This window comes from Oncorhynchus kisutch, linkage group LG15, assembly GCF_002021735.2.
Source record: "Oncorhynchus kisutch isolate 150728-3 linkage group LG15, Okis_V2, whole genome shotgun sequence".
In the NCBI taxonomy this organism is placed as follows: Eukaryota; Metazoa; Chordata; class Actinopteri; order Salmoniformes; family Salmonidae; genus Oncorhynchus; species Oncorhynchus kisutch.
In genome coordinates this window covers 29,882,450-29,896,593 of record NC_034188.2, presented here as the reverse complement: position 1 = coordinate 29,896,593, position 14,144 = coordinate 29,882,450, and the positions used below count along the sequence as shown (strand labels likewise).

General features: G+C 43.8%; 1 protein-coding gene across 1 annotated transcript; it reads left to right on the top strand.

Annotated features, from left to right (window-relative positions):
• Nucleotides 1–7,144: 7,144 nt before the first annotated feature.
• Nucleotides 7,145–11,380, top strand: LOC109905959 (probable G-protein coupled receptor 101). Its single transcript, XM_020503600.2, has one exon. The coding sequence runs from the start codon at nucleotides 8,893–8,895 to the stop codon at nucleotides 10,219–10,221; it is 1,329 nt and encodes a 442-aa protein (XP_020359189.2). The 5' UTR covers nucleotides 7,145–8,892; the 3' UTR covers nucleotides 10,222–11,380.
• The last annotated feature ends 2,764 nt before the right edge of the window (nucleotides 11,381–14,144 follow it).

Sequence of the window (14,144 nt, the reverse complement as noted above, 5' to 3'; positions counted from 1 at the left end):
ATGGGAGGGGACTTTACCTACCTTAAAATGGATGGGAGGGGACTTTACCTACCTTAAAATGGATGGGAGGGGACTTTACCTACCTTAAACTGGATGGGAGGGGACTTTACCTACCTTAAAATGGATGGGAGGGGACTTTACCTACCTTAAAATGGATGGGAGGGGACTTTACCTACCTTAAAATGGATGGGAGGGGACTTTACCTACCTTAAAATGGATGGGAGGGGACTTTACCTACCTTAAAATGGATGGGAGGGGACTTTACCTACCTTAAAATGGATGGGAGGGGACTTTACCTACCTTAAAATGGATGGGAGGGGGCTTTACCTACCTTAAATGGATGGGAGGGGACTTTACCTACCTTAAAATGGATGGGAGGGGACTTTACCTACCTTAAAATGGATGGGAGGGGACTTTACCTACCTTAAAATGGATGGGAGGGGACTTTACCTACCTTAAAATGGATGGGAGGGGACTTTACCTACCTTAAAATGGATGGGAGGGGACTTTACCTACCTTAAAATGGATGGGAGGGGACTTTACCTACCTTAAAATGGATGGGAGGGGACTTTACCTACCTTAAAATGGATGGGAGGGGACTTTACCTACCTTAAAATGGATGGGAGGGGACTTTACCTACCTTAAAATGGATGGGAGGGGACTTTACCTACCTTAAAATGGATGGGAGGGGACTTTACCTACCTTAAAATGGATGGGAGGGGACTTTACCTACCTTAAAATGGATGGGAGGGGACTTTACCTACCTTAAAATGGATGGGAGGGGACTTTACCTACCTTAAAATGGATGGGAGGGGACTTTACCTACCTTAAAATGGATGGGAGGGGACTTTACCTACCTTAAAATGGATGGGAGGGGACTTTACCTACCTTAAAATGGATGGGAGGGGACTTTACCTACCTTAAAATGTATGGGAGGGGACTTTACCTACCTCAAAATGTATGGGAGGGGAGTTTACCTACCTTAAAATGTATGGGAGGGGACTTTACCTACCTTAAAATGGATGGGAGGGGACTTTACCTACCTTAAAATGGATGGGAGGGGACTTTACCTACCTTAAAATGGATGGGAGGGGACTTTACCTACCTTAAAATGTATGGGAGGGGAGTTTACCTACCTTAAAATGGATGGGAGGGGACTTTACCTACCTTAAAATGTATGGGAGGGGACTTTACCTACCTTAAAATGGATGGGAGGGGACTTTACCTACCTTAAAATGGATGGGAGGGGACTTTACCTACCTTAAAATGTATGGGAATGGACTTTACCTACCTTAAAATGGATGGGAGGGGACTTTACCTACCTTAAAATGGATGGGAAGGGACATTACCTACCTTAAAATGGATTGGAAGGGACTTGGTTGTAACTTTTTCGTACCATACTTTTTCATTTGCTGTTTGGCTCAGTTACAAGAGCAGTGAGTATAAATTGCTTTTCGTGATTAAAGTTATATTTCTAGTTGTCCTAATGAATTGTCAATGTAAGATGTAACTTTGCATATATGTTATATGCATGTACATCAAAGAGCTCTCTAAGCTATATGAATACTAGATATCATTCTTAATATGCCTAATACATTTATGATGAGACAGCGCAGCGGTAGATTTGACCCAATTATTGAGTACGGTCATGTAGTTTGATGTATTAAGCATGTGGATTGGCAACATGAAGGGAATGCTAATCATGATGATTTGGATATCAATGGTTTAGAAGCAGAATGATGTGTGGGCTGAGGTGTTGTGTAACATTGTTACACACTTCACTATTATTACATCTTTTAGTGCTAAGTTAATATTCATGGTTATATGAAATCTTTAGATTTTGGTAATTATTTGCACCAATCCACTTAATTAAGATGAATGTAGTGATGTATGGTGAAACAATTACTATAACTTTGAATCAGTGAGGCCTCCCAACACGAGGTATTGATGTGTTGAAGGTACCGAAATGTCTGTTAAACCAGCTGGCACACAGTACACACTCTCATCGGTACAACACAAGACATGCAACCAGAGGTCTCTTCACAGTCCCCAGGTCCAGAACAGAGGCTGGAAAACACATGTATTAATTAGAGCCATGACTAAATGGAACTCTTTGTGAACACCAGGTAACACAAGCTAGCAATGAAACCAGATTTTTTTTAAACGGATTAAAGAACACCTTACTGCACAAAGGGGACTGTGAAGAGACACAGCCATTTTATATATCTTGCATTGGAATTTGCAGTGTATTATGTATTATAAACTGGGTGGTTCGAGCCCTGAATGCTGATTGACTGACAGCTGTGGTACATCAGACCGTATACCACAGGTATGACAAAACTTATTTTTACTTCTCTAATTACATTGGTAACCAGTTTATAATAGCAATAAGACACCTCTGGGGTTTGTGGTATATTGCCACGGCTAAGGGCTGTGTCCAGGCACTCTGCGTTGCATCGTGCATCATGCTTATCAATAGTCCTCAGCCATGGTATATTGGCCATATACCATACCTACTCAGGCCTTATTGCTTAATTAGACCTAGATATGGTGTGTATGTACTGATATGTAGGCTGTGTGTGACATTTTAAATTTATGTAGTTCAGTCCTTGACTAACAATGTTCTGTACTAGGTGTTATGTCATGTTTCATGTGGACCCCAGGAAGAGTAGCTGATGCTTTTGCAGCGGCTAATTGGGATCCTAATAAATTCCAAAACCTGATGAAATGTATCAATCTCAGCACTAGATGGCGGTATAAACCCACTCTGTTATGACGGTTCAAAACCAGTAGTATCACTAAATGAATGGTGCCCTCAAAACCTGTTCCTTCTTTCCAACTGTAATAAGAGATTTCCTCACATACTACCCACTCACATGGTTTTAAGGTTTGACAAGTCATTACTACACAGAACCTTTGATGACTCAGTCTTCATCTGATAGGGGGGAGGGGCTCTGTCCTTGATCCACTCCACAAGTACAGGAGAGGTGGATACATGTTTTATTCACTCACCTATTTGTTCTTAATACCACCAAATGCAGTAGCAGCTGAGCCTGGTCTGAAGTATCATGAGTGCCCAACCCACAATGCAGTCCGTCTCCCTAATACAGCTCGACCTCATCAGACCGATTCACATGACATCTTGATTTGATTAGATTTGATGGCTGATCAATGGGAACATTAGTTCTTCAGATCAACCGTATGCATGTTGGGGAATAAATATATGATTCATCTCCTCTCGCTGTGGTTCCCTCTTCAAGGTTATTTTGCAACACTGTGACTTTCTCCTTTGAACCGCTTCCTCACTGCCAAAGGTTATAATGAGCACTAGTTAACAGCCTGTGTGTGAGTTAGAAATAATCTTAGGGGCCCCACAACTGAGTAGGGGTTGGGGGGCTCCAGGGAGAAGGGGGCCCTTCCTACACAGTGTGTGTCTGGCTCCTGAGGGTGTCCCTGACAGCCACAGGACCAGGGTGTAATCCCAAAGGCCACTGCAGGCTGGAGGGCCCACAGGGCTCCCTTGGAACCAGGGGCCATGAGGAGGAAGAAGATACATTTCTTCCTAGGGCCACCAGCATTTAATATGCAGACAAATCTAACAGGGAGTGCTTACTCAGCACTTCAAAGGACTTCTGGACAGCTTAGAGAGAACTCGTTCGTTACAGATGTGGAGGAGGATGTTGCTGAGGAGGCTACAGTTTAATTGGATTGGGTAGAGGATCTTAGCAGCTTTTGTTTCTCCACGCTATCAACTGTGAAGACTTTCAGATGATAATATAATTAACACATTCAACCTAGGATTGTTTCAAGTCAACACAAACCTATTTCTGTTTCTGCAAGTCAATTGGTCAATTTATTAATTATTCCATATGTTATTCCATAAAGTACCAGTCTTTACTATTTTCTACATTGTAGAATAATAGTGAAGATGCCAAAACTATGAAATAACACATATGGAATCATGTAGTAACCGAAACATGTTAAAGAAATCAAGATATATTTTACATTTGAGATTCTTCAAAGTAGCCACCCTTTGCCTTGATGACAACTTTGCTCCACTCTTGCGCTTTCTCTCAACAAGCTTTATGAGAATTAATTTCAATTAACAGGTGTGCCTTGTCAAAAGTTCATTTGTAGAATTTATTTCCTTCTTTTAGGGTTTGAGCCAATCAATTGTGTTGTGACGAGGTAGAGGTGGTATACAGAAGATAGCCCTATTTGGTAAAATACCAAGTCCATATTATGGCAAGGACAGCTCAAAAAAGCGAAACGACAGTCCATCATTACTTTAAGACATGAAGTTTCATGAACTTTCAAAGTTTCTTTAAGTGCAGTCGCAAAAACCATAAAGCGCTAAGATAAAACTGGTTCTCATGAGGACCGCCACAGGAAAGGAAGACCCAGAGTTACCTCTGCTGCAGAGGAGAAGTTCATTAGAGTTACCAGCTTCAGAAATTGCAGCCCAAATAAATGCTTCACAGAGTTCAAGTAACAGACACATCTCAACATCAACTGTTCAGAGGAGACTGCTTGAATCAGGCCTTCATGGTCAAATTGTTGCAAATAAACCACTACTAAAAGGACACCAATAATAAGAAGAGACATGCTTGGGCCAAGAAACACGAGCAATGGACATTAGACCAGGGGAAATCTGTCCTTTGGTCTGATGAGTCCTAATCTGAGATTTTTGGTTCCAACCGCCGTGTCTTTGTGAGACGCAGAGTAGGTGAATGGATGATCTCCGCATGTGTGGTTCCCACCGTGAATCATGGAGGAGGTGGTGTGGTTGTGTGGGGGTACTTTGCTGGTGACACTGTCTGTGATTGATTAATTCAAGGCACACTTAACCAGCATGGCTACCACAGCATTCTGCAGAAATACACCATCCCATCTGGTTTGTGCTTAGGGGGACTATCATTGGGTTTTCAACAGGACAATGACCCAAAACACACCTCCAGGCTGTGTAAGAGCTATTTGACCAAGAAGGAGAGTGATGGAGTGCTGCATCAGATGACCTGGCCTCCACAATCACCCAATTGAGATGATTTGGGATGAGTTGAACCGCAGAGTGAAGGAAAAGCAGCTAACAAGTGCTCAGCATATGTGGGAACTCCTTCAAGACTGTTGGAAAAGCATTCCAGGTGAAGCTGGTTAAGAGAATGCCAAGAGTGTGCAAAGCTGGCAAAGGTGGCTACTTTGAAGAATCTAAAATATATGTATTTTTTTAACCCTTCTTTGGTTACTACATGATTACATATGTGTCATTTCATAGGTTTGATGTATTCACTATTATTCTAAAATGTAGAAAATAGTAAAAATAAAGAAAAACCCTTGAATGAGTAGGTGTGTCCAAACTTTTGATTGGTACTGTATTTCCTGATCACATGACCTGACCAAGAAACACATCCAGACCCTATAACCTGGACAGATCAGGTAAACCTCTTGGCCTTATACAACATAGATGAAGAGAGGTCACTAGGTTGTGTCCTGCCCCCTCCTAGCCTGTTGTTACGCCATCTCCTGACATGCTATGTTGTTTACATCCCAGACCTTAAGATCCCCACTTAATTAAACCAACTGATTGAATTATCCAAACACTTAGACCATTGAGATTATTGGAGATTCAATACAACGAACTGGAATAGTACACATGCAACTCCACATACTGTTGTGTAGCTACAGTGCATTCGGAAAGTATTCAGACCCCTTGACTTTTTCCACATTTTGTTACATTACAGCCTTATTCTAAAATGGATTAAATGATCCCAAACCCCATCATTAATCTATACACAATACCCCATAATGACAAAGCAAAATCAGATTTCTTTACTTTTCTGCTTATTTATAAAAAATCAATTAAATATCACATTTACATAAGTACTCAGTACTTTGTTGAAGCACCTTTGGCAGCGATTACAGCCTTGAGTCTTCTTGGGTATCAGGCTACAAGCATGGCACACCTGCATTTGGGAGTTCCTCCCATTCTTCTCTGCAGATCCTGTCAAGCTCTGTCAGGTTGGATGCGGAGTGTCACTGCACAGCTATTTTCAGGTCTCTCCAGGACAAAGGCCCTAAACACACAGCCAAAAATGTGTGTTGGGTCATTGTCCTGTAATAAAAACTAATTATATTCCCACTAAGCGCAAACCAGATGGGATGGCATATCGAACCCGATGTTCGATCAGGTTCAAGTCCGGGTCCACTCAAGGACATTCAGAGACTTGTCCTGAAGCCACTCCTGCTTTTTATTGGCTGTGTGCTTAGGGTCGTTGTTCTGTTGGAAGGTGAATCTTCGCCCCAGTCTGAGGTCCTGAGCGCTCTGGAGCAGGTTTTCATCAAGGGTCTTTCTGTACTTTGCTCCATTTATCTTTCCTTCGATCCTGACTAGTCTCCCAGTCCCTGCCCCTGAAAAACATCTCCACAGCATGATGCTGCCACCACCGTGCTTCACTGTAGGGAGGGTGCCAGGTTTCCTTCAGATGTTACGCTAGTTATTAAGGCCAAAGAGTTCAATCTTGGTTACATCAGACCAGGGAATCTTGTTTCTAGGTGCTCCAAGCAGGCTGTCGTGCTTTTTACTGAGGAGTGCTGCAGAGACGGTTGTGGGAGAAGGAGATAGAACTCTGAAACTCTGTCAGAGTGACCATCGGGTTCTTCGTCACCACCAAAACATTTCTAAAACTTGTTTTTGCTTTGTCATTATGGGGTATTGTGTGTAGATTAATTCCTCATCAATTTAATGTAGTCAATTTTAGAATAAGGCTGTAACGTAACAAAATGTGGGAAAAAGGAAGGGGTCTGAATACTTTCCCAAATGCACTGTATATACCTTTAGAATAATTTTACTATTATATTTGACAATGATTCAACTAATTCAACATATATGCAAGGTTTATGAACTCAAATGCAAAACAACAATTGAAGCATCAATCAGTTCTTTGATCAGTCCGCCCTGTGCAGACTCTGCCACAAGGAAACGGAATCAATAGATCTCTTTTGGTGATGTCCATCCGTGGCACGTTTATGGAGTCAGGTGCAGGAGTCGTTCTTAAGTTATAATGTCTGTGTTGTGTTGGACCTACAAACAGTACTGTTAGAAGATCTGAAAAACCACCATCAATCAATGAGAAATATGATTACACCGTTAGGTAAAGTATTTATTTTAAGGGCAATCTCTGTAGAGAGGTACAAACAGAGAGGTTCACGACCCTCGTAAGACATCACTGTCAAATAGAAGGATGTATTACAGAAAGAAATAGTTAAATGGTACCGGGAAAGATAGACATCTGAGGGTACTTAGCAGCAGAAGAAGTGTTGTTTTCCGTTAGGTTGCTCCAATCGGGGGAGGGGTGGTAGGGTTGGGAAATAAAAAATAAAATAAAAAGTGGGAGATTAGAAATTATGCAAACAATTAGTTTGATAGATTTTGCGTACTGTCTGCAATATTGAAGCTGATGATCTATGCAAGATGCACCTGTGGATATTCCAGAGGGGTGCAGGTTTAGTAGCCCTTTATTCCAGAAAGTTATTTTCGTTTAATTAAATTACTTTCATAATTTTTGGTCACAGGAAATTTACATTTCGAGTATAACGCTCAATGAAAGGGGGGGGGGGGGGGGGGACTTGTAGCATTCAAAAATAGCCCACAGTGTAACCAAAAGTCTTTGCATTTTGAACAAAGACAAAAATTGGCAAATAAATGTTGCTGATTGCAGATGAGCAGCTCTCACAGCGCAGGTGTCGTCCGTTTTATGACAAACCAGTATTTCATAGTCCGTTACATAAGGAATGCTTGATTTGTCATGAAAATAAACGATAAAGGGCAGTGGAGATTATTCTTGTCCAAAATCAATCTTCCCCGTTGAGTGATGACAAGAAGCGTATGCCGCTTGAGCCGTGGGGGTGGGGGGCTGCTGCCATTGACGATTCAGCCTTGCCTAAAATGGGAGCGCGACGAAGCGATGACAATCGAACGGTATCAAAGTGGGAACCCGGGCTCTGGTGCTGAGGAGAACGGAGCATCATCACCGACCAAAACACTGCAGCCTTCAGCATCTCAACCGAACCCGCCCCCAAACAAAGGAAAGATGGTCATTTCAAGGTAAAACATTTATTCTCACTGATACATTTGTTGCTGTTTTGGCAACAGTGAAGAGTAGATTGTACAAAATTCATTGATTGGGAGCATCAGTGAGCAAGGATGAACTGGCATTTTGGAAGGGTTGTTTGAATCCCTTTCCTTCGCAGTTTCAAGTCGCCTATGTAAAATACTGTATATGTTTATTTGCAATGCAAGTCGGGTATCAAAGAATAATTCTGTCGTCAATTTTGTCAGAATGTATTTGGCGATTGGGGTTCAAATTTGCACAGGTTTCTGTTGATAGATAATGAAATGTACAGACACTCGTACTCTCTTTACTGGTCTAATGCAGCTGTTACAGACACATTGCCATGGGTATACCATGTATGCAATGGTTTTGCAGCTACAGTGGGGTCTGAAATTATTGAAACACTTGATAAAGATGAGCAATTAGGAATGTAAAAAATAAATGATTCAAATACTTAGCTATATTGTCTGCTCCAAAAAATTGGGAAATTATATTATTTGATACTGTTGTTTAATAAGTCGTAGTAAAAAAAAATGTAAATGAATGAATTCATAGTGAAATTAAATCAGCCTCAACAATGTAGTCCTCTAGAATTAGAGAGTACATGCTGTTTGAAAGCAGACAAACCTCCGTTCGAGCTTGTGCTTTTGTCTTCTCTCATCCTCTCCTTCAAGAAGAACACAGACTGACAGAAAAGGGGACCTGTGAGACATCGGGTGGAAACGGTGAAGGCTGTGAGAGCTACAGTCACGCATGTTGTCTCCCCCACCCTGCCAACTTCAGCATGTCCACCTCTGAGGCGCCTGGTGTGAGCAGTAACTCCAGCACCGTGCCCTGGGACCCTGGTTCTCCTGGCCCCACAGACTGGCCATCGGTGGCCAACAGCGTGGTGAAGATGGTGCTGATCTCAGCCATCGTGTGTGTGTCTCTGTTTGGTAACGTGGTGGTGTTGTTAGTGTTCCAGAGGAAGCCTCAGCTCCTCCATGTGGCCAACCGCTTCGTGCTCAACCTCCTCCTGGCAGACCTGCTCCAGACTGTGCTGGTCATGCCCTTCGCCATCGCTGCCACCGTGCCTGGTGTGTGGCCCCTGGATGCCCGCTTCTGCCAGGCCCTGATAGTGCTCATGCACCTGTTTGCCTTCGCCGGGGTGAACACCATCATCGTGGTGTCGGTGGACCGTTATCTGGCCATCATCCACCCGCTGTCCTACCCCACCCGCATGACCCCTCATCTGGGCACCAACCTCATTGCCTGCACCTGGGTGTTGAGTCTGCTCCAGAGCACGCCACCCCTCTACGGCTGGGGGGCCATAGACTTTGACCGCAAGCATAACATGTGTTCTGTGGTGTGGTCCTCCAGCCTGTCCTACTCAGTACTGGTTGCCACCTGCTCCTTCTGGCTGCCGGTGATCATTATGCTGGGCTGTTACTGGATGGTGTTCAGGGCAGCTAGGAGGCAGAACGCCCTTGTGCACCCTATCCAGACCCAGTCTAAGTCCCAGCCCAACCTGCCTCCAAAACCCCAGGCCCCCTGCCCCGGCAGCCCCCAGCGCCCACCCCAACAGGCACCCCCACCCCTGGACTCCTTCTCAGCTGGAGGGTACCCCATCCGGGGCAGGCACAGACGTTTCCACTACCACTGCAAGGCAGCCCGGGTGGTGTTCGTCATCATGGCCTCGTACATCCTGAGCATGGGACCTTACAGTGTTCTCAACACGGTCTCCATTCGCTCCAGTGCTGCTGTGCCTCCATGGCTGGCCTCCCTAGCCCTGGTGCTCTTCTTCTTGCAGTGCTGCCTCCACCCCTACATCTACGGCTACATGCACCGCAGCGTGAGGAAGGAGTTCCTGGCCCTGCTGTGTGGTCCGCTCTGCAGGCAGGGTCGTCCCTGCCACAACTCCGCCCAGGACAGCTGCTTCACCGTGACCGACGGGCGCTCCACGCACCCCAACCTGCCCACACGTGTCTGCCCCCTCCGCACCTGGGAGGAGGGCACCACCACAGAGGCAACCTCCTCCTCCCCCACCATGGATAGGAGGTCCAGGGACACCCGCAAAGAGACCACCAGCCTGAGCTCTGAGAGAGAGCTGACTGTCCACACCACTACCAAGTAGAACAGTCTACAGAGAAACAGCCTGGGAGATGGGGTTGACTTGTCTTTCATGTGGCTGTTTTCACCTCCAATGAAGACATCATGGTTATTCAGCATGGTTCAACTTGAGCAGATCTGCCTTCTAGTCTACAGGGTTATACATTCTGACATTGTCTGTTTATTGTGATTCGGGGTTGTTGCATTTTTGATGACCTAGTAATGCTTATTTCTAGAGGGAATCTCTGTCAAAGTGCCACAAAATAGATCACCTATCATATCAACTTGAAATAACATGCCACAAATGTATTTGATTTGAGTGTTGCAAATGCTGCTACAGCTTTTGCTTATCTTATGTGGAGAGCATGATTAGTGTATTAACCATTACCACTCACCCTGCCCATGGTGTATAACACCTGATGTCAAGGAAGAGATGGTTGAGTGGGCTCAACATGACCACTGATTCATTAGTCTAGATCACTACTTCAGCTCCAGAATCATGCTGCCTTTCCCAAACAGCATCTCATCTAGCCAATATCCCCCATTTATCTGTGCCCTGTGATTCAGCCAGTCTATGCAGCCTGCCAGTGCAGCCAATTAATTCAGGGTGTTATGGGGACGGTGGAGTGTCCATGCCTGTCCGTAAAGCCTATTGAGCAGGCTGAACAGTCTGGCTCCCTCTCAAAGCAGTGCAGTGTGCAGTGTCTCATTGACTGTTCCCCTCCACTACCAAGTGGATGTGGCTCTATCAAGCCTTCTGAAGGCTACACTGTTCATGTTTGCCTTAGCCAGTTTGGCCCTCTCATCTCGGAGTTTCCAAGGAGGCTGAGAGCTCTCACAAACTTCCGTTACCTGAACGTGGAAATGCTTCTTGGTAGGGCTCCACTGACCACATCCACTCACTTAGCCGCTTCTGTAAAGCGTAGATATATACCATATAAGTATTGGTGTTACTTTATCAGAGCATAGGGCATGGAGGTCAGACTATTAGTCGGTTTGAAACAGGTTACAGAGTACTGTAAACACAGTACTATAGCTAGATTCATGTTGAGACCTCTGAAAATACTGATGGTCTCAAACGTTCAATATAGTAAATGTACATACAGTGCATTGGGAAAGTATTGAGACCCCTTGAGTTTCCACATTTTGTTTCCTTACAGCCTTATTCTGAAATGGATTAAATTAAAATTCCCCTCATCAATCTACACACAATACCCAAAAATGACAAAGCAAAAACAGGTTATTATTTACATAACTATTCCAACCCTTTGCTATGAGACCCGAAATTGAGCTATGGTGCATCCTGTTTCTATTGATCATCCTTGAGATGTTTCTACAACTTGTTTGGAGTCCACCTGTGATAAATTCAATTGATTGGACATGATTTAGAAAGGCACGCATCTGTCTATAGAAGGTCCCACAGTTGACAGTGCATGTCAGAGCATAAACTGAGCCATGAGGTTGAAGGAACAGTCCGTAGAGCTCCGAGACAGAATTGTGTCGAGGCACAGATCTGAGCAAGAGTACCAAAAAATGTCTGCAGCATTGAAGAACAGAGTGGCCTCCATCATTCTTAAATGGAAGAAGTTTGGAACCACCAAGACTCTTCCTAGAGCTGGCCGCCCGGCAAAACTGAGCAAACAGGGGAGAAGGGCCTTGGCCAGGGAGGTGACCAAGAACCCGATGGTCACTCTGAAAGAGCTCCAGAGTTCCTCTGTGGAGATGGGAGAAAGCCCCAGATGGACAACTATCTCTGCAGCACTCCACCAATCAAGCCTTTATGGTAGAGTGGCCAGCCACTCCTCCGTAGAAGGCACATGACAGCCCACTTGGAGTTTGCCAAAAGGCACCTAAAGACTCTCAGACCAAGAGAAACAAGATTCTCTGGCCTGATGAAACCAAAATTGAACTATTTTGCCTGAATGCCAAGAGCCACGTCTGCAGGAAACCTGCCACCATCCCTACGGTGAAGCAAGGTGGTGACAGCATCATGCTGTTTGGGTGTTTTTCAGCAGCATGGACCGGGAGACTAGTCAGGATCAAGGTAAAGATGAACAGATCAAAGTACAGAGAGATCCTTGATGAAAACTTGCTCCAGCGCGCTCAGGACCTCAGACTGGGGCGAAGGTTCACTTTCCAACAGGACAATGACCCTAAGCACACAGCCAAGACAGCGCAGGAGTAGCTTCTGAATGTCCTTGAGTGGCCCAGGCAGAGCTCGGACTTGAACCCAATCTAACATCTCCGGTGAGAGCTGAAAATAGCTGTGCAGCGACGCTCCCCATCCATCCTGACAGAGCTTTAGAGGATCTGCAGAGAAAAATGGGAGAAACTCCCCAAATACAGGTGTGCCACGCTTGTAGCGTCATACCCAAGAAGACTTGAGGCTGTAATAGCTGACAAAGGTACTTCAACAAAGTACTGAGTAAAGGGTCTGAATACATATGTAAATGTGATTAGTTAATGTTTATACATTTGCAAAAAATTCTAAAAACCTGTTTTTACTTTCTCATTGTGGGGTATTGTGTGTAGATTGATGAAAAAAACAAACAATTTAAATCAATTTTAGAATAAGGCTGTAATGTAACAAAATGTGGAAAAGGTCAAGGGGTCTGAATCCTTTCCGAATGCTCTGTAAATACAAATGGGCACATACCGATTCGGTATTCCTCAAAGCCATGGAATGAACGTAGTCAGACCCAATAATAATTATTGGCACCCTTGATAAAAGGCCGCCTGGAGTTTGATAAACGACATTGGCACTTGGATTGGAATAGGTGCTTTGCCCAGATGACATGCAAATAGAGCTCTGGCTACCCACACCAGTGGTGGGTTTGATGTTGAAAAACAGAAGTATATGCAGAAAAGTAGCTCATACCTTGGGTAAAATATGGTGGTGGATCTTTGATGTTATGGCGCTATTTGGCTTCCACTAGTCCTGGGGCCCTTAAGGTTAACGGCATCATGAACTTGACCAAGTACCAGGACACTTGGCTGCAAGTGGATCTTCCAGCAAGACAATAACCCCAATCAGCAATCTACAAATAAAATGGTTAACTGACCACAAAAAAAAATCTACATTTTGCAATGGCCATCACAGTATCTATACTTGAACCCCATTGAAAACCTGTGGTTTGAATTGAATAGGACAGTCCATAAGAGCAGATCTAAGGATATCAAGGATCTGGAAAGATACTGTATGGAGGAATGGTCTGAGATCCCTCCCAACATTTCCTTCAATCTCATAGAACATTTGAGAAAAAAGTATGTCATTATCCTCGCAAGGGGAGGGTGCTGGCTTATTGAAAACAGGGGTTCCAATCATTTTGAATGAATCATCCAATCAATTGTATTAGTATAAAGTAATTTCCCAATTGTTTTAGCATACAATATGTATGAATGCATTATTGTATTAGTTATTTCATACAGTCTTCCCCCCCTCATCAAGGGTGCAAGTAATTATGGACCCGACTGTACATGTAGAAAGAGCAGTCTCTGCTCCTAGTGTTAAATACTTCAAGTGTAATTGTTCAATCTAAAGCAAGTTCATCTGAGAGCTCATCACAGAATTGTTGGCTAACAAACAAACATGGTGTCGATATAGTAGTTTCAGCAGTGGGTCATCTCTGCTCTGAGTGGAAGTCCTTCAGTAAGTGTGATCTGTATGCATGTTGTTGAGAGCCTGAAGTGTGTTAAGTATGAGTGAAATAGACTTGAGTGCGGAGAATCTCAATTTTCAGCCATTTTGTTTAAAGGTAATTGACCTTGAGTGCTAGTTGACAATCAAACATCAAAAGGAAGGCAATCATCACCAACACCATTGTAAAGTATTGTGTGATATGTTTCCCGTTGAACATGTAAAATAGTGACACTAAAGTAAATAACAGAATGTTTTATATGCAGTACTTCTTTAAAAACTAGACATTTGTGAAGATTTCTATATAATTT